The sequence below is a fragment of the Dipteris shenzhenensis genome, chromosome 14 (genome assembly GCF_047967505.1).
Source record: "Dipteris shenzhenensis isolate YYH24624 ecotype China chromosome 14, Dip_SZ_1.0, whole genome shotgun sequence".
NCBI lineage: Eukaryota > Viridiplantae > Streptophyta > Polypodiopsida > Gleicheniales > Dipteridaceae > Dipteris > Dipteris shenzhenensis.
In genome coordinates, this window is record NC_141609.1 from 45917550 (window position 1) to 45938364 (window position 20815).

Genomic DNA, 20815 nt, shown 5'->3' on the forward strand with positions numbered 1-20815 from the left:
ACCTTTCCGGATCGTCAAGAAAAATTCACCTTTAAGTTATAAATTGGAATTACCACCATCATGGGGTAAAATCCATCCAACATTTCATATTTCTTGGCTAAAGACGTACATTCCAGGCGATGAAGCAGTTCCTCCTGCAGGTGATTATGTCCCAGAAATTGAAGACGATTATGTTCTCCTTATTCCTGAGCGTATTCTGGACCATCGACAGCGAGAGACTCGACATCGACTTATCACGGAATTCCTTGTTCTTTGGCGAGATCTGGACGACTCCGACGCTACTTGGCAGTCCGATGAAGACTTACAGCAGTACCCTGATCTATTACAGCAGTATTTTCAGCATCTACCATGATATTTTCTACATCGGTTCATTATCTCCACCAGGGTCTTCTTTTGAGTGGGAGGGGATGTCACGATCTGTGACTTATTCCTTTCTCTTTCTAGACTTATGGATGGATTAATGAATGGACACTTGTGGAAGGGTATGACCTTTCGACGGGACACTTGCCCTTTCGACGGGACACTTCCTTATGAGGCACAACCCTTCACAAGAGACATTCTAATGAAGAGACATTCCTATTGTAATGTACCCTCTCATCAAGGGTCACACCCTTCACAAGGGGTACACACCTCTTCATGCACATACCCTTTGGAGTTCACACCTTTTCATGTGTGACTCTTCACTCTCTATATAAGAGAGGCCAAATTGTATGGATGACAATCACATCCACCCTACAGACATTCAAGCAATACAGTTATTCCTTTGCTCTCTGCTATCTCAGTCTCTTTTCTGTTCCTTAGCACAGTTCTAAATATAGTAAATCTAGGATTTCTTACAGATGACGTCAGTGGGGATGTCATAGTAGCTAGTCCCTGCTATGCATGATGGAGTTTATGGTTCTCAATCTTATGAGTGACTCTCGTGAGATTGAAACTGCACTATGTTGTGCTTCTATCGTATTAGCGGACATGCAAATTTCACCTTGTGAAGTTTTCGTCCAAGTTGCGGCTTGTTGGTATTGTGATAATTCTTTCTGGTGCATTGCCCTACCAGCTAGATTTAGATTTAGATGCTCGGTTGGGAGAGACTAAAATGAAATCGTTTAGACTTCACAAGCAATGTAGCTTGAATGAAGAGATTTGGACTGCTTTTTGATTAGCCTTCTCCCTTAGTGCTAGCCTTCGTCATGGTTGAGTTTGCCCTTCACCTCCGGAGTGCCAACAGAAACTCAATACGAAGACTTTGTATAAATGGATGCTCAAGTATGTGTGGGTATGTGGATTTGTATGTGTGAGAGCATACTTTTATACTATGGTCTACACCCATTGTTGGGCGCTGATGACGTCAGTGGGGATGTCATAGTAGCTAGTCCCTGCTATGCATGATGGAGTTTATGGTTCTCAATCTTATGAGTGACTCTCGTGAGATTGAAATTGCACTATGTTGTGTTTTTAGAGGATGAGTTTGGGAATGTTCCTGGATTCATCTAGGTATATGCTTCTGCCGTATTGGCGGACATGCAAATTTCACCTTGTGAAGTTTTCGTCCAAGTTGTGGCTTGTTGGCTCTCCACAGCATGCTATAAAGGCTTAAATGCAAAATATCAAGTACATACCAAACTGTTGTACTGCCTGTGTGTTTGCTCTAAAAGCAAACCCTGTAACTCATCGAGGCACCCACCAAGAGCCTGTGTAATCCTGTACTGTCCCCTTCTGAAGTACAGCATCCATCTGACCATGAGACCCCAAGGCCCTCCATGGAATCCACCCTCGTGTTAGTGTCAACAGCCATGCACCTAGAAGGTACCAAGCGCTCCATGCTGCCCTTCACCTTCACAAAGGCATCTAACTCCTCGTTGACCCACATCTCTATGTCAAACATTCTCACGGTGATTTCTTGGTCAACATATCTGACCTCGGTAACACTCAATGATGTCACCAAGAACAACTCTTTGATTACCACATTTGCTTTGGCCTCTCCTTTTGAATCTGAGTCGGACTCCTTTATGGATGCAAATGCTCGTTGGAATGTGTACTAAGGTTCATGCACATGCTTTTGGTAATTGGGAGACCACTTTTTGGGATTTTATTATGGGCTCTTTTCAAGGAAACATCCATGGTAATCTTTTTTCAAGCTGATTGCTGGTTGGTAGCTAATCCTACAATACCTCTGTTTGTCTAGACATCAACCAGATATTAGAAATAGTATGGCATTGGAGAGCATACATGGAGCAGACTCTTTCCTGCACCTCTTGCTATGATAGAACCTAGAAAGGCATATTTCATTGCATGCAAAGGTGTCAAATATGTGTAGGATGTCATTCACGATGATGGTACCTTCATGTCCTTTCCTATAGCAAATAGGTGTTATGGTTTGGGCATGCATTCCAAGCCTATATGGCACAAGCTGCGGGATTTGATTCAGCCCTTCCTCCCGATTCCGCATCTTCAAGAGCAAGATCGATTGGAGGATTGGAAACTTGAAAGACTAGAGACTGGTTTTGATGATGAAATTGACTGCTGCACGAGCTTATCGGCTTCTCATTCCCGTGCCATAGATACAGAACCATGCCAACAACTTGCTTTGGCAGATGAATAAACTTCTTAAGTGCTGGAAAAGATGCTTGCATATTATATGGAAGAATGGGCTTCCTCTAAAGCAAAAGGTCTTCATTTGGCGGTGTTTGCTAGGGGTTTTGCCAGTGGGGACCACACCAGCCCGACGCCGCATTGCACCTGCACATTGTCTACACTGCTCTTGCCCTAGAGAAACAATTCTACATCTCTTGTGGACTTGTCCAGCTACCACGGATCTCCTTGGGGCCCTATCAGCAGGCCTTTGGATTCGCTTCCCTTCACATAGCTTCTCCAAGCATTTATGGATATTTGGGCGACATCACTTATCTCCATTGTTTTTGTGGGTTAGATTTACGGCATACTAGACCATATGGCATGATAGAAACCATCGTATGTCCTCTCATGCTCCTTTAGATACCTATTCATCCTTCAAGCGCTCTTTGCATATCTCCCTATGTGATGCTTACTATATACGTGACATGTCCTTGCATCTTTTAGAGTGTTTTCCCACTGCTTCTAGCTGCCACACTTAGTGGTAGGATTTGTAAATTGCATTAATTAATTGAATCAGTGGTTTCACTGAAAAAATGTGTGTGTGGGTGTATACATACATATTTCACAAAAAAGAAGTGGGTGTGTACATGCATACATACATACATATATGTACGTATGTATGCATGTAACCTTCAAGAAGGTCCTTTCCCATGCAAGTGCTGTGCTAACACTAGCATGTTTCAAGGCTTTTTAATGGTCCTAGCCTGTTTTTTGTTTTCGTAGTCGTGCCCATTTTTGCAATTGTATTGAGGTATTGGATATGTTGGTACAAGGCTTCAAGGCGACGTACCCATTTGGGCTAATATTGTGGGGTTGGGGGTTTGCACCTTGACTCCCAACTCCTCTATGATGAGTCTTTCGTCTGCAGTTTCCATTATCTTCTAACCCCTAGCGAATCCAATATATATGCTTACGACCACTGTGTGTGCCTACATACTGCAAGGAAACTGTTATGCAGTCCCCAAAATAAATATATAAACATATAAATGAATAATTAAAATACATATAGAGCTCCCGGCCCTGGCCCCTGCACAGATGTGCCTTTCTACATTTGTTCAAGAAGCTGAAAAAACCACCTTCTACACATGTATTCCATATGTAGTTTTCTTCAAATTCCAATTCCAAGTACGTACTTAAACTCAGCACCTCCAACTCTTGTTCCTGAAAGATGAAATTGAATGTTTCGAGAGGTGTCAAAATGCTCAAGTTTAAGATGAATGTGTGTTTTTGCAGGCAAAAGGCTTGAGAGTACTCTGTATTCTTTGCTTTTTCTCGGAAGGAGACAATGTACAGGATGCCTTTTTCTTGGGGGAGGCATTACAGAGTTTGCTTTCTGTTAATGAATCAAATGGTATGTCCTGAAATCCTGCTTGAAATTGAGGTGCTTGTAGTTGTTAATGATAAGGTAGAATACACTATTACGTTTAATTGCTCATCTCTATCCTAAAGGGTCGTTTTTTGTATTCCTCTTGACAATGTCATCGTTTAGAACAAATAATAATCTAAGAGAAGAATGAGAACATTGCTAGCAAGGTCCCTGGATGGTTTTAATACAGCCTGGTCATAGAACTTCATATGTGTATTGTTGATTAAAGGTGGCAATTATGGAACAGCCTTTCAGAGGTTACCATCTAGGTCTTGATTAAGAATGGCTCCCAGAGGTGGGAAAACTGTGAGGAAGAATTAAGGCAAAACACTCATAACATGTGAAAATGACGCTCAGAGATTCGGTTCATAATGTATTCCAGGAGGCATGGCACAATTTTACTTCACTAGAAGAGAGCTACTTCTGCATTCTCTTTATTTTGTAATGCTGAAGCTGGAAATTTTGCATAAATGCAAGCGATCCTTGTGTGGTCGTTTTCACAAGCATCTAATGTTTCGTGGTCTTGATTTTGCAGGGAATAGGCCGTTGAAATGGATCATTCCACACTCTTGGAAGACAGTCTATGGTCCTCCACCTGATCCAACCATATACTAATAAGACCAGATGGCTACATCTGAGTTACATCATTGTTCAAAGAAACATCATTTTCCGGTAAGTGGCCTTCGAGGGTGGATCAAACACCTTGATTTACTAGTTGTTACTGTGGAATTTGGATTATGCATTGAGAAGGGAGAGTTCAGAAGCAAGTATCACTCTCATGAAAGGCTAGAACGTTAATGGTGCTTTGGTGCACTTCTAGGTTTGAAATGGAGCTGACACTTGAGAACAAAAAAATGACTACTATAAGCTTTAGTGGCACTGTAATACAAAGGATTAAAGCACCTCAATGTCGCATAGAAGTGTAGTGAGTAACCTCTCTGTGTGTGTGTGTGTGTGTGTGTGTGACATGTGCATGCATTCCACATCTAACAGTGCAGAAGATTATTAGAACTTTGACATAGGCTAGAAGGTGTTTCTTGAGGTGGACAATGAAGAGGGTATGGACTTCTACATTGTGAAGTGTACAAAAGCTAAAGAGTTGAGCAAAAAATCCCTAAAGGATTTTTGGGGAAACCTAATTGTGACAAGATCGTATGTCGTGAAGGGAATATTCTATGAACATCAAAGTGACCGCCACTATAAGCTTCTTGATGATCAACCTGAGGTTTTATTATACTCGTATCTTGCAAGGTCAATCAAGTTTTCACTGGAATGCATTGTGTGTGTGTGTGTGTGTGTGAGAGAGAGAGAGAGAGAGAGAGAGAGAGAGAGAGCATTATACTTCCTTTCACTTGAATTAGACAGGGTAGTTTACAATAGTATGCCTTATGAATTTTAAATTGGGTGGTTGTCTGTTTACTTTCCTACCTTGGATTTGATTTCTAGTAATGTTTATTGTTTACTATATGATGCATGAGGGTTTTGGTTAGTCAGTGTGGCATGTTAATGGATTTCGCTAGGCGGGTTCGGTTCATTAAAATATAGCATTGCTATTTACTACCACATCCACTTACTACCAGATCCAATCTATGTAGTGACAAGCATGAATTCTCACTACCACACCTAGAAACCAAAAATAAAAATGAATAACAAGCAGCAACAAAGCTATCACAATGCACACTTGCAGCCACAAAGTAGTCCCAAATTTCCTAGTGACCTTGTTTCTCATCTCCCAGGCTGGTATCCTGTCTGCTTCATTTGCCATCAGTTTCTTTTCCATTCCAGATATGATGCTCCACAGTCCCTTTTGATGAAGTGAAGTAGAAAATTTCTATCCATCGTCAAAATTTAAAATCAAACTTTTCGTCTTGTCTTTCATCTAATTGTCCATCACGTAAAAATGTGTTGAGAACCTGCATTCTTCCAAGCTCTTCAAAAACTCTACAAGTAAATCATGTGTGCTTGTGATTAGTCATTGCTTTGTGACTGCTTTCTAACTACTTTGTGACATTGTGCTTTGTGACTAGAAGACGATCATCTGTGATTGTTATTTCATTTTGGGACTCGTAAGAATTTCACTTGAGAATATTCTCTCAAAAAGGTAGGCATGGATAATTTTTTACAAATTAGCTCAAAACTTGTTGAACTTGGCATATTTAGAACCTGCTCTTTGAGAGGTTTCAATGATATATGCTATGATGTGGTTTGGACATGGAGATGCAAAGATGTAGGGGGAAGTTTAATTTCTTCTAGGAATCTTTTTATATAATGTTGGAAGATTCTTAAAAGAAAGGAATCTTCCTTTAATCTTTCTACCCCATGTCCAAATCCCATCATGGTATATACCATTGGAAACCTCTCAAACGGTAGGTTCTAAATATGCCAAGTCCTACAAGTTTTGAGCTAATTTGAAAAAATATATCCATGTCCATCTTTTGTTTAGAATATTCTAGAGTGATACCCTTACAGTGTCCCAAATTTTTCTCATGTGTTGGAATGTTGGTAAGGCTCATGGCCATGGTTATTCCCATCATATTGATGGTACAAATTTTCCATCATATTGTTCGTATATTCGGTAAGGCTCTTGGCCAAGATTATTCCCATCTTATTCATGTTACAAATTTTGTATTGAATAATTGTTTGATTGTAGAATCTCTATTTAGAATAAAAATGAAGAATTCCAAGTCTTTCTTGAAGAAAGGATTGTTCACATTTCAAATGGGTGAATTTGAAAGTAACCATCCATGAACGAGTACATCTTGTATCCTACAACTTGCCTTTCATGAAAGGTATTGGAAATGGATCCAACATTGTCTGAGAATTAAGCTTCCTATGGTCAAGGCATACTCAAAGCTTCTCATTCTTCTTTGGGAACCACCACGATTGGAATAGCCAATTGCTCCCATCGATAACATAAATAAATCTTTCTTCGATTAGTTGATCAAGCCCAGCTTTTGCTTGTGTTAACCCTGTAGCAACAAGGGCGAGTAGTGCAGTCTAGAGCAATGAAGATGAGATCATTGTGTGTGTAGAGAAACGGCAAAGCTCCGCTTGAGCTTGAAAGATAGTATGATGAATCATAAAGAATAAGGGAGCCAAGATCCTCTCGAGAAAAGATTCGATCATACTTGTAAAATCAAGATCTAGAGAGAGATACTAAAACTAGAGGGAGAAATACTAAAAGCCTACACTTTTTGAAGTCCCACCACTTTGTAGAGGAACTCAAGGTTTCCGCACATTGTGAAGGGACTCATGAGGTTTCCCCACTTTGTGGGGGGACTCATGAGGTTCTCCCACTTTGTGTAAAGTCCAAGAGGTCCTCCCAAAAAGTGGAGGGACACTTGTCCAAGAGGTCTCTTACAAAAGAGGTCCCACCTTGGAGGTAACTATGAATTGTGTAGAGACCAACATGTATAGATCTCTCTCAATGGAGCAGAGCACCTACACTTTGGGGTTCAATGTTCAAGCTCACTATTGTGTTCATGTTATTGACCTCCATTGTGTCCATGCTCCCTTATTTTGTCGTATTCTAGCATGCCCTTACCCTTACTCTCTCTACCCTTGTACTCCCTCCTCCCATCCCCTTCTTCCTCCCCCTTCTCCTCTTCCTCCTCCCTTCTTCCTCCTCCCTCCTCCTCTTCTTCCCCCTCCCTCCTCCTCCTTGACAATGGTGCCAAAATGTTGTCACTGTCTCTCCCACGTCCAAGTTCCAAGGGTGTTGGTCACCTACAGTCGTGTCGTTGCGTGTTGTGGCATAGGTGTTTATAAGTGTAGACTAGATCCTCAAGTTGTGTTCCGGTGAGAGGTGTAGGCTAAAGCATGGAAAGCAAAACTCACGTGTGCATGGGTGAGAAAGACGGCTTGATCACTATGATGGATGGAGGCTCTTGCCTCCACAAGAGCTCAAGGGTTTAGAAGATGGTTGCAGGGTTCAGAAGGGGGATAAGGTTGATAGGGCTAACTAGGAGTTCCAGGGTTCAAAGAGGGTTTAGGGTTTAGGAGGAGTTCAGGGTTGTTGAGTGGAGAGCTAGTCTCCTTCACGACTTCAAGGGGTAAAGGGTTGAGGAGGAGGAACTAGGGAAGAGGAAGGCACATGGAGGAGGAAGAAGGAGGAGAGCTAGTCTCCTTCACCATTTCAAGTGGTAAAGGGTTGAGTAGGGACAAGGGAAGAGAAAGGCATAGGGAGGAGGAAGGCGCAGGGAGGAGGGACAAGGGAAGAGGAAGTTACAGGGAGGAGGAAGGAGGAGGGGGAGGAGGAAGGAGGAGGAAAATGAAGAGGTAAGAGGGAGAAGGGATGATGAGGAGAAGGGGGGAGGAGGAAGGAGGGGATGGGAGGAAGTAGTACAAGGGTAGGGAGTGCAAGGGTGAGGGCATGCTAGAACACAATAGTGTAAGGGAGCATGGATGCAATGGAGATCAATCACATGAACACAATCATGAGCTTCAATACCCCAAAGAGTGGGAGATTCATTCATTGAGAGAGATTTATATATGTTGGTCTCTACACAATTCATAGGTGGCTCCAGGGTGGGATCTTTGTAGAGGACCTCTTGGACAAGAGTCCCTCAACTTTTTGAGGAGCCCTCTTGGGTCTCTACACAAAGTGGGGAAGCCTCATGAGTCCCCACAAAGTGGGGAGACCTCATGAGTCCCTCCACAAAGTGGGGGAACCTCTTGAGTTCCTCCACAAAGTGGGGGGACCTCAAAAAGTGTAGGCTTTTAGTACTTCTCTCTCTAGATTTTGATTTTGCAAGTATGAGTCGATCTTTTCTAAAGAGGATTTTGGCTGGCCTCATTCTTTAAGATTCATCATACCATCTTTTAGGCTCAAGATATTACAAGTGGAGCTTTGCCACCACTCTACACATAGAATGATCTCATCTTAATGGTTATGGTTGAGTCTATAAATGATGTGCTACGGTAGCTTTTACACAATGAGTATGGTAAATATGGCATTAGTATTAGACAGATTGAGCTTATTGTCAATCTTTTTCTTATAATCCACAAAAATTGTAGATTGTTTGCTCAATTTTTAAGAGGCCAATACCAACCATTTCTTCAAACAAACACACATACCACCCTCGAACAAATATGGCTCTTTAAAAGAGGCGACTAATTATTTGAGCATCTATCTATTGATTCGGTTTGAAATTAAGCATGGGTAGATGGTCATCAATGGTGGTGAGGGACACCTCCATGATTACTACTAAAGCTTCACTGCATTTGGAACTCTCCTTGAGTGTTTTGTTATAACTACCTTGCATCTTGATGCAAGTTTGTCCAAGGCTCTCATGAGTGTTTCTTGGCTTGTCCATTTGACCTTGGAGTATCTATTTATTAGGGTCCAATTGTGTGGAGCATCTTCCTTGTCTGGATCATGCTAATTGTGGCATCCCATCAATAGTAGTAACGGGCTACCACATCAAATGTGGGATGCATTCAAAAGGCAGATGAAGCTTGTAAATAGTCAAGGAGGTACTTTTCTTTGAGCATTTTGGTCTACGCCATGCAAGTTGTGTCTCCAATTTGTTGCTTATGTCTCGAGTGATTTGCACTTGGCAAATGTGCATGGAAATCCTAGAGAGGTCCCATCCTCCTCTTGGTTGCATATCCAATTATTGCTTCCAAAATGCATCTGTGGGATTACCAGGCATGGGAATCCTGGCTGCATCCTTATTTAATTCCCATGTGGGTGTTTGATTTAGATTATACAAATCATGAATCTCATGGTTAGAATCATTGATGACGCCTTCCATTGGAAATTCAATTGAAATCTAAGAAATATGTGGTCTTGGGGGAGAGGTAGAGTTTATAGGAGACAAACATGAGGTGGAAGAAAGTAGTGAATTAGAGAAGGGGGAAGTAGGGATGTTGGTGGAAAGTGGAGGAAGAGGAGGGGAAATGGATTTAGCAACTTAATAATCCTCAAGGGAAGGGTTTTCAAGTGAAGAAAGAAAGTTAGGTGTAACTAGATGGTAGGATTTAGACTCTTAGATTAGGAGGTGGCATGGCAATGAATAGGGGTTAGCATGGATTTTAGGAAAGGTACGGAGGATGTTATTGGAGTTAGGAAGGGATGTGAGAAGATCAAAAAAGAGAGTGGCAAGATAGGGGATATTAGATTGGAGGTAGACCACATATTCCTTGGGTAGATCTTTGTCACTTTTGGGAGGCATTGTCAGCTTCAATGTAGGATTTGACTTGGAATTATATCCCAAGGAGGTTGATGGTCATTGTTGCAGTAAGGGTAGGAGTCCAAATACTACTACCCAAAGATAAGGACTTCCCATCAGGCATTCATCTAGAAGTATTGCATCAGGTTTTAGCTGTATGAGGTTTGCATATACTGAGAGACAAAACACCTTTTTCTTGTCCTCATCCATTTTTTGGCATAGATCCCAGAGAGTCTTTGTGCTCATTGGCCTATTCCAATCAAGACCAGATACTGCATGTTGCATCTTGAGTTGCAAGTGTTTCCATGGAATGCATACTCTTCCTTTGAGGTGACCCTATTACTTCAAGACTACAACAAGATCTTGGCCTTGTAGCAAAAGATCTTGTGTTGACTCCTCTGCATCGTCATCAGCTTGACTCAGGAGTTGAAGTTCCTTTGGAAATTATTGCCTTTTGATTTTGCAGCTCTATGCACTTTTCTCTATACTTACCCAGTGTTGAGGTGTAGGCAAGCTTTAGACTGTCGAATTATTGAGCTGCTTTTGGCTGTCTTGGTAATTGATCATTAAGCAAGCGGAGTTAGAGTATCTTTTGTTCTTGATATGTTTGTTGTGACATGGATATGATCTTATTTAAGCAAGAGGATTTCGTTTAAGCGCTCTTTTTTTTTTAAAAGACCATCACAAGGGACTTGCATTTGTGAGAGGGATAGCTCGACCTCTTTCTATTTGATCAAGGCATTATATAGTTGTAGGTGTTTTTCTTGTAGGAAAATTATAACTTGCAATGCATCCTTCCTAATTTATGCTATAGCATTTTGTAAAAGGAGCTATTGTTGCATTTTCTTTGCCGTGCTTTCTTTCATCTTATGAATCTTAGCCTTTGCACTCTACAACAACTTGGTTTGGAGCAATGGGATCATCTATCTTTCCATTTCTCATTGCTGGTCATCTAATGCCATGCTAGCAAATAATTCTGACCATTGTTGCAATTGCTGACTTGTGATGCTATATAATTAGAATGTGGTATTTCCTTGCTTGTATTGATCATATAGTTGGTGCCCATGCACCCATGTGGTATCTTGATCTTTTTCATGAAGCAAAACTTGCTGTAGAGTGTCACCAAAAATGATTTGTGGCTACGACAATCAAGCTGTACAGTCATCAACATTGTTGACTTGTGATTCTTGCTTTTATTTATGCAATTTATTCGTGGTGCTCAAAACGTGCCTGTGCTCTATGAATGACTTGTGAGGGGATAATTCCACCTATGTGCTTAATTTGCTAGGGAGTTCATAGGGCAACTAGGACCACCTTTGAGCCCTAGGTTGAAATCGATTGAGCCTACCTATCTGTGCAAAGACGTACATATGCTAATGAGTGCTCATAATACAATCTAATGCTAGCTAGGGAAGACTCGAGCTTCCAAATCTTCATTATTGTTGGGATGGCTTGCGTGTTGATGTACTAGTGCTTTAGTCACAGCTCCCATTGATTGTTGTGGTGAATTGGACTCCATCCAATGTTTCTAGCAGCAGAGCTTCAATCGGATTCATCTTTTTGACTCTACATGGCCCTTGACCTAGATATTTGATTTTTCTCTTGTGGAATTTGGCATTGTATAGTAGAACTAGGTCACCTTCCTTGATCTCCTTATCCTTAAGGTTTCTATCAAACCATGCCTTCCTTGTTTTTATGGTAGGGAACTAACCTTGTCCCTATATGTTGTTCTAGTTCATAGGGTCTTTCCTTGAGGGACTCATGGTCTCCCATGCATTCTTGCATTGCTATGCATAGGCTTGTCTTATAAATTCTAGTGGGACATGTGCTTCAGGGCCATACATCAATTTAAAAGGCACAAATCATGTATTGACCTTTAATGTGGTTCTATATGCCCATTAGGCTATATTAAACTTTTCTTCCCATTAAAATCTCTTGGGCTCCACTATTTTGGTGAGGACAATGCATATTACTTTGTTGGTGGACTCAACTTGTCCATTGCATTGGGGATAGTAGGGTGTGCTTTTTCTAAGGATAGCCATAAAGCCAGACAAAAGTTCTTGCATTACCTCATTGACAAAATGTGTGCCTCTATCTAGCACAATTTCAATGGGGCATCCAAATTGTGTAATCACATTTTCATACAAGAACTTTGTTGTGGTTCTGGCATCTTCTTTTCTCATTACTTTAGCTTCATCTCGCTTTGCGAAGTAGTCGATGGCCACAATGATGTAGCATGCTTGTGTTTCCTTTGTGGCTAGATGTATGGGTCCCATGAAATCAATCCCCCATTTTTCAAATGGCTGTTGAGCACAATAACTATTTTCAAGGGGTTCAAATCCTTGTGCTAGGGTTCTTTAGCATACATCACATCATTTTACATAGTCATAAGCATGTGCCCAAAGGGTTGGCCACCAATATCTTGCTAAGAGGATTTTTCTTGGCTATTGCTTCTCTTGCAAAGTGTCCTCTTGCTATGCCTTCATGAACTTCTCTTACGATTGGCATGACTTCATGCAGCATAACACACCTTCTGAGAGTCTAATCATTGCTCGTCTTGTATAGCTAACTTGCAATTAGTTGATAGGGGGCAACTTTTTAATATTAATTTCCTTGCCTTCACTGGTCTCAATTCATGGGGTGGTCTTCCTATCATTAAATACCCAATGATATCAGCACACCATTTAGGAGAAGGATCAATTTGAAACAAAGTAGCTTCTGGCAGGTCATTTTCTATTCCATATGGCTCTTCTCCTATCATCACTTGTAACATATGATCTGCAATGTAGTGCTACCACTATTTGGAAGTTGAATTCTTGGAGTAGTAGAAGCCATCTAATGATCTAACTAGTGGTGCATGGTCAATTCACAAGATACAATAGGGCTTGATGATCAATGTAGAATACCAAGTCAAGTGCCAATAAATAGTGTTGAAATTGCTTCACACTCTAGACCATTGCTAGGGCTTCTCTTTCAGTGGTAGTGTAATTGACCTCTGTGTCATTCAGCTATCTACTTGCAAAGTAGAGTGGATAGTCTTTGTTGTGTAGAGTCAAATTGATGTATGGGTGTGTGCCTAAGGGCTAGGAGTGTGTGAGAGTAGTTGTGCTAGAGTGGGTAAGGATTCTAGTAGGTGTGATTTGAGTGAATCAAGGAGTGTGGTGAGTGATTGAGAGAATGTAGGGATTGATTGAGAGATTTGAGGAGTTTGGTGCTTTGTAATTTATTGCCTATATAAGAGGCTTATATCATGAATAAAGATCTACTTGCTTTACCTCCATTTTGCTCCCATACTTCCCAACATGTGGTATAAAAGCTAACTTTCCTTCGCCATGTTCCCCTTCCATCTTCCCCTCCTCCTTGCTCCTCCATGAGGTAGAGGGTAGCTGGAAAGAGAAGCTTCTCTCTTCCCCATTGGAGGTGCTGGTCATTCCTCACCATGTTGCAGCTTAGCACAAGCTTCGATGATCTACAACAATGTTGCTAATTTATTCTAATGATGGAGGACTCCTATGCTAGTTGAATCTGCCTGATTCCAAGTTGCATGTTCCTTTTCTACCCATTTTTCTTTCATGCTGCACCTCTCATGCCTTGCTACCAGAACACCTATGTAGGGCTATGCCAGTGCTGCAAGCTATTGCTCCTGAAGATGATGTTGTTTGCACATAAACTCGTGGCTATTTTTTGATGAGATACAACTTTTCCATCCTCATCAATTGTATTCGTTGTGTCCTCCAAATCATGTACATAACCTTTCATGATTTAAGTGCCTTGTATACAGAATACTGGACAATAATAGAATTGACAAGGCTATTGATTGTACACACTAGTTATTTTTTTGAAGACCTATTGCTCAAATTGCACTACTACCCATATCTACATGGATCTACTCTAAAGGTGAAATGCTTGGCATCGCAGAAGAGTCATCTCATGGGGACTTTGCAATACAATTTGGAGATGGAAGCCACTGGAGGAAACAGAAATTGGATTTCCTATTATGGTCGAGTATGGTCCTTGCCAGCCTTGCAGATGAGAATTTTGAGGCGAAGGGGGTTGCGATGATGAGAGAAAAGCAAAGCTGCTGCTGTAGAAGCAAGGCAGGTCTGGAACGTTGGTGATCTCGTGTTGGCTAAGGTGAAAGGTTTTTCGACGCGGTCTACTTGAGTAACTTCTACGTGATCTTCACAATTCACTTTGGGGCCAACAATCACCTGCGGCTTGTCTACATTGCTATATCTGAAGACTCAGCAGCATACTTCCTTCCCTTTGTTGAATGCAAATTTATATGCTGAAGAAAGAGTGCTCGTATCTGCTCTTGCATTTCTGAAGCTGCATTTCCCCTTTTGATTTCTTCTCAGAATTATCATTCAAGATGGAATTTTGATAGTCTCTCCAAAACTAAAAAATTGGGGATTTTCTTGTTTTCTCCTTGATCAAAATTGAAGCCAACCTCATGTAAGATTTAGGGCATTCTGGAAATTTGTGTAGATTCTTCACTAATTTGTAAAATTATTTGGGGATTTTGCTACATTGAGATAAATTTCTCCATTTTGTGCTGCATCGTTCGACAGTGGTAACTCCCAGCCCCTCATTTTGAGAGTCATGCTATTAATTTGTGTTGGTATAGATGGTAGTGTCTCATGATGAGGGATTAACATCAAAATTGCATGATGAAAAAGTGCAGTTTAATCCATGCTAACATGCTAAACATCTGCATCAAATCTCTCAAGACCAATTACGCTTGATTCGGCATTATAAAATGGCACATACTCTTTGGCAATGAATCAACAAAGTAGATTCTATTTCCACACATCGATCTCATTCAGAGTCATGAATGGTCTATCATCAATTGTGTGATGTGAATAACCTGTGCTAGGGGACACAATCTAGTCCTAGTATGCTAGAGGCTTACCCATGTAATGACACGAGTGTCTACCCATGAGAACATTGTGTGAAATTTACCATAGAGGCCTTATGCAAATCTATCAAAACCAATTCATGGTGCAAGAACTACATGTGTGCCAAAGATCAAGCCTATTAAAAGATGATAACTTTGTGTCAAGAGTAGCCAATGGGCTATACAAGGCTATTGATATGCATGTGTAGGAACCAATGTCATAAATAGTCAACAAATGTGACTCTATATAGGTGGCATGTGTGTGCAAGAGTACCCAATTGTTGTGAATCTAAGAAAGATCACTACCAATTATCACAAATCTCTAGCCAAACTTCTAAAAACACTACACTGGGTGAACATGTACACCAATGATAGATCCAAAGAGGCAAATGCGAGTGGAAATTAATTAGGTGATATAGGAAATGGCTTACTTGTCTTGGTGGAGTTGCATCTCCTTTACAAATGTGCTAGTCTATAGCTAGACTACATGCTGATCATTTAATGCAAAAAAATGAAATTTATGTTTGCTCATTTTATGTGCTGAGTGGCTGCAATGGATTAGGAGGTGGTTCTAATGATGAGGATTAAATGTTTTTAACGTATGAATAGATCAAATTTCAAATTTATGAGATAAATGAATTGAGCATGATTTGTTAATATTTTTTCTTCTTGGACCACTGCAAAATTCTTTCTGGATCAAAGGTTATGGCCATTTGAAATTTGAGCCAAACTTTATCCAAGTGAGTGGCAAAAAATGATGAGGTGGCATGTGCAATGACATGGTAGGATATGTTTACATGTTTATAAAAATATGCATGTGTGGAGCTATGGGCTTAGGAAGCACTATTGATTGTGCATGCTAATGTGGTAGGATGATGTGGCCCCACTGGCATTGAAAGGCACATTTCGAGGACCTCGATTTTGAACTACTAGTGATAGGAACTAGGTATAACTAGTACTATTGTATATCTTAGGTCATGCTTTGCATGCTGGGACTAGAAATTTATTTTCATGAAAATAGAAGCTAATTGTTGATTAATGAATTAGTGGTAGATAGGTTATGGGAGGCATGGGTAAAGAGCATGCAGATTAAAAAAGTAGTCGTGCCTCCCCCAAAAAAGCAATTGTCACTATTTTTGCAATAACTTTTGATTCATAACTAAGATTTAAGAGCTTTTGAAATCCTTGTGAAGCTAAGATTAAGATCTTCAACTTTGAAAAAAAGTAGGGTTTCATATTGGTAGGAGAGGATCAAAAACTCATAATATGACAGGCGACTTATTTTTGTGAAAGGTGTAGGAAAGTTGATGTTTTTGAAAAGCAAAGAAGGTTGTGAGTGTCTTGGGATTGGAAGAAGGGTGATGCTCCTACTTTGGACCATACTAGAGTCTTCCTTGTGTATGAGAGTCCACCACTCATTTTTCTTATTTGCAAAAGTGGAAATTAAAAGTATGGGTTGTAAAAGTCATGATTGTTGCAAGGTGTTGATGAAATATAAGAGTTGTCTTTTCTAGTGTTTGGTGTATGTTTTTGTGTTAGAATCCTATCATAGAGGTCACCCAAGGTCCTCTATATTCTATTATCACTATTTTGGAGCCCTTAGCGAGGAGATATCCTTGGCATTGTGATGATATGAGAAGAACTTTAGGTGAGGGTAAAACTACAAGTCAGGGATGGCTTGGGATTTTCCTAGATTCTTTGGGATACCCCATCATGAAGATACTACCAAGTTTGTAGAAGAGATGGAGTTTAAGGCTTTAATGAAGGATAGGAATACACTAGAGGTGTTGTTGTAGCTTTTGACTTATTATTTAAATGGTGAGGCCATGAAATGGATGCAAAACCATGTGGCAATGTTTTGACAGGCCCAGGACCCCTCACAAGAGCCTACATATAGGAAAGTGAGAGCTACATTCTTAGACCAATATGCTTGGGAAAGAGACACCAATGGAATCTGGAAGGAGCTATGCAATTATCAATAGTGATTCGTTTTTGTGAATTGTGGAACCATTAAAGAGCAGCTTTACATCTAAAGATCCCATTGCAAATGATTAAAAAGGAGATATTTATTGTAGGCCTTAACCCGAATCTTAGATTAAAAATGGAACTGAAGTACCCTCTTTGCTTTGATGAGGTAGTATGATATGCACAAGAGAAGGAATGGAAGATGAAGAGATTGGGATAATTGGGGTTCTAGGAAAGTCCAAAAATCCACCAATTGTTAACATTGAAGCTGCTCCAATTGCCAGGGAAGAACCAGTACTTTCTTTTGCCAAAGAGACATATGACCTCCATGAGATGATTGAGTTAATAAAGAATATGAGCTTGAATATGTTGGGTCGTATAGGTCGAGGTAGGGGAAGAGGACCTTATGGAGGTAGAGGTGTCGAAGTTTCACAAAATCAGAATGGGCAACAACCATGGTAAGGAGGAAGAGGTTGAGGTGTGTATGCTATGAATGTGCAATGTTTTAATTGTGGGATGAGTGGGGCCACCACAACATTTATTGTGACAAGCCTCCTCATATGGGAGGTGACATGTTTCCTTTACCATAACACTTGAACAATAAGGGTAATGATTTTGGGATGGAGATTCAAGATCCTTTTTAGTCTAGCACTAATGATACTATTGGTATAACCATGAATGAAAATGATAAAGGGAATGATAAAGGGAAAGGTAAGGTAGTGAATCTAATTGCATTGATAGAAATTCCAAAAGTAATGCCAGTTGCAAAGAGAGCTAGAGCATTAGAGAAACAGGCCATAGTCCAAAGAAGGGAAAGCAGATGGAAACCAAACCTCCATAGCAAGCAAAGAAACATTTGAGAAGGCCTAGAAGGTAGTACAAAGTGAAGGATTTACCTTTGGGGGAAGAGAAAAAAGAATACTTCTTGGTGAAGGATTTGGCTAAGTGAAAAGAAAATATTACTTTTGGCCAGATGGTGGGTATGTGTCCAAAGTTGAAGAGGGAATGCAAACAAGCAGTCAATCCTATTAATAAAGTTGCTTCAAAGACACCTCTCAGAGTGATGCCCATTGAAGGCTTGCCTGACATATGCCCAATAATTGAGGTCTGGCACTATGGTGTGGGTTTAGGAGAAGCATATATATATCATGGTGAGAAAATTTGTATGATCACATAGTCTTATATGGAGAAGATATTATAATAGATTTGGATGTACAAAATCAAATTGGCCAATCATGTTAAAGTTAAATGTTTGGGTATTATAATAGATTTGAATGTGGAAGTTTTCAATGTACATTACAAAGTCAATTGCCATGTTATGCCAGTAGGTCTAGGGGCTTATCCCACTGATTCTATGGAGGCCTTGGCTATGAAAAATAGGTGCTATTCAAAATTGGGAAAAGGAAGTAAAAGAGACACTTGGAGAGATTTCAAGTGTGAAAACTTCTAAATTTAACAAACCATTCTATGCCAGCCCTTCCATAGGTCTAGATGCAATTCTCTTGTAGCAAGGAAATGAACCCAGATGTATGAGCCCAGTGTACTATGCTAGTAGAGTAAAAATAGATGGAGAAAGGAAGTACAAAAAGGTAGAGCTTGGGCTATCAAGTTTTCTTTATGCATGTAGGATACTTAGAGCTTATTTGCTACCCAAACCATTTGTTATGTTGACCAGCTTTACAATTTTACCCCTGCTACTCAACAGTACTAATATTTACAAAAGCATGATAAAGTGGATAATTGAGTTGCAGGAACTTGACTTCGCATTCTTGATTGAGGAGTCCACTTGAGCTTCCTTGGCTGATCTTCTCACATATAAGGAAGGCCCAATCTTGGTGGAGGAGGTGGAACAACAAACTTGAAGAAAGGAGGTAACCCAGCTCACAAATGCTCATGTTATTTGGTTTGATGGTTATTTCAAGAGGAGTCTAGACCAAGCCATTGGAGGGATGATAGTCTATGATCATTGTAGGGAGGAGGTGCATAGGCAAGGATTTCCATTGGATGCCAAAAGTAACAATGAAGCAAAGTATTTAGCTTTGTGTCAAAGTCTCAAGGTAGGCTTCAAACTTGGAATCCAAAGACTTATCATTAAAGGGGATTCTTTGTTGATAGTGAAGTAAATATTGGGAGTATGGAAAACAAAGCATATGCATCTCAAATCTTGGGTTTGAGAGGTAAAGGGGTTGTTAGGACACTCTGAAGCTTGGAGCATTCAACATGTGGGCAAAGAACAAAACCATAATGCACATGAAGAAGCTCAGCAAGTCATTGTGGGGATGGTATTTATAGCAAAGGTGGATGGACCGTTATAACATGGGAGGGAGTCTCTTACCAAGGAGGAAGCATTCTTTATGATTGAAAGAGTACCTTCAAGTATGACAAAACAAGGGAAGTATCAATTTGTGAAGAATGCCAAAATTTTTGCATTATTGGTGATGCTCTTTTCATGAAAGGACCAGATTTGATATTCAGAAGGGTGCCTTTGAAATAGGAGACTTATCACATATTGGAAACCAATCATGAGGGAGTATGTAGAGAAAATTTTGCTTTTGAAATCACATTGCAAAAAATATTGTTGGAGGGTTATGTGTGGCCTTCTATTCAAAAGGATGTGCAACACTGGTGTAGATTGTGTTTCCAATGTCAAAGGATGGAAAAGAGGGTGTTACATCTTGAACCAAGGAACTAAGGAAGTGAAAGAAGCAAATGCAAAGGAGGTATGCAAGTTTTTTGATGACAAAATTCACTACCATTTTGGAGTACCATTGGAGATCTTGTTGGATAGAGGGCTCGGATTTCAAAGTGAGTTGATGGATCTTTAATCTAAAAAGGTGAAAATCACAAGCATAGATATGCCACTCCTTACTATCCATAATGCAATGGGATGAATGAAAATTTTAACGGTAAACTAATGATCATGCTTAGCAAGATGACTTAGACTCATGAGAAAACATGGCATTTGGAGCTTCCTTGTGCACTATGGGCTTACATGGTTCTCTCCTTCTTACCTTATCTATGGAGTTGAAGCTTTTCCTCATATTGAGGTAGAGGAGCTAGCATTGAAATTCTTGATGAAGATAAATAAGGTGAGAGTGCTCTCAACAGAAGTAAGAACGGAAGAGGGAGAGAGAGAAACAAAGAGCCACACAAGTTTTGGTGGGTGCAGAACCACCCTAATCTTCTTTTTCATTCATTTATATATGTGTTTGAGTATTATACATAACCGGGGTAAGGGCACAGTGACCTTTAACCCCCACAACCTCCCACTTAAAGGACAATGTGCCTTTAAGGGAGAGCAACCAGTGAGCATACTATCCAATGCCCATCAATACACAACAATACTCAAACCGTTGACTAGGTAGACTCTTCGTCAGCATATCTGCAGAGTTATCATCTATATGAACCTTGACAAGCTCTATGCGCTTGTCCTCAAGTACCTCCCTGATGAAATGGTACCTGACCTCAATGTGTTTGGTCTTTGCATGAAAGATCGGATTCTGTGCTAGCTGAATAGCACTCATGGAATCACTATGCAATGTCGGTATACCTGTATGAATCCCCAAATCTCCCACTAGCCGATCAAGCCATATAGCCTCCTTGCAACCCTCTGTGGCTGCAACATACTCAGCCTCTGTGGTAGACAAAGCAATGCACTTCTATGCACGAGACATCCACGACACTGCACCACCTACAAAGGTGAACACATAACCAGAAGTGGATCTCCTACTATCCACATGCCTTGCATAGTCTAAATCTGTGTACCCAAGTACACGTATGTCT

At 40.4% G+C, this 20815-nt stretch overlaps 1 protein-coding gene across 2 annotated transcripts in view; it reads left to right on the plus strand.

The window, feature by feature from the left end:
* LOC147894713 (clast3-like protein) overlaps positions 1–5231 on the plus strand; it is a 34595-nt gene extending 29364 nt beyond the window's left edge. The window contains exons 6-8 of one of the 2 annotated variants that reach the window (XR_015542106.1): positions 3865–3982; positions 4533–4669; positions 4818–5231. Coding sequence is in view for 1 of the 2 variants with exons in the window: in XM_087384790.1 (XP_087240916.1) it covers positions 3865–3982; positions 4533–4612 (198 nt within the window). In the remaining variant the exon portion in view is untranslated. Of the gene's footprint in view, positions 1–3864; positions 3983–4532 lie in introns of both variants that reach the window. The other variant, XM_087384790.1, reaches the window with a different exon arrangement.
* Positions 5232–20815: the final 15584 nt, after the last annotated feature.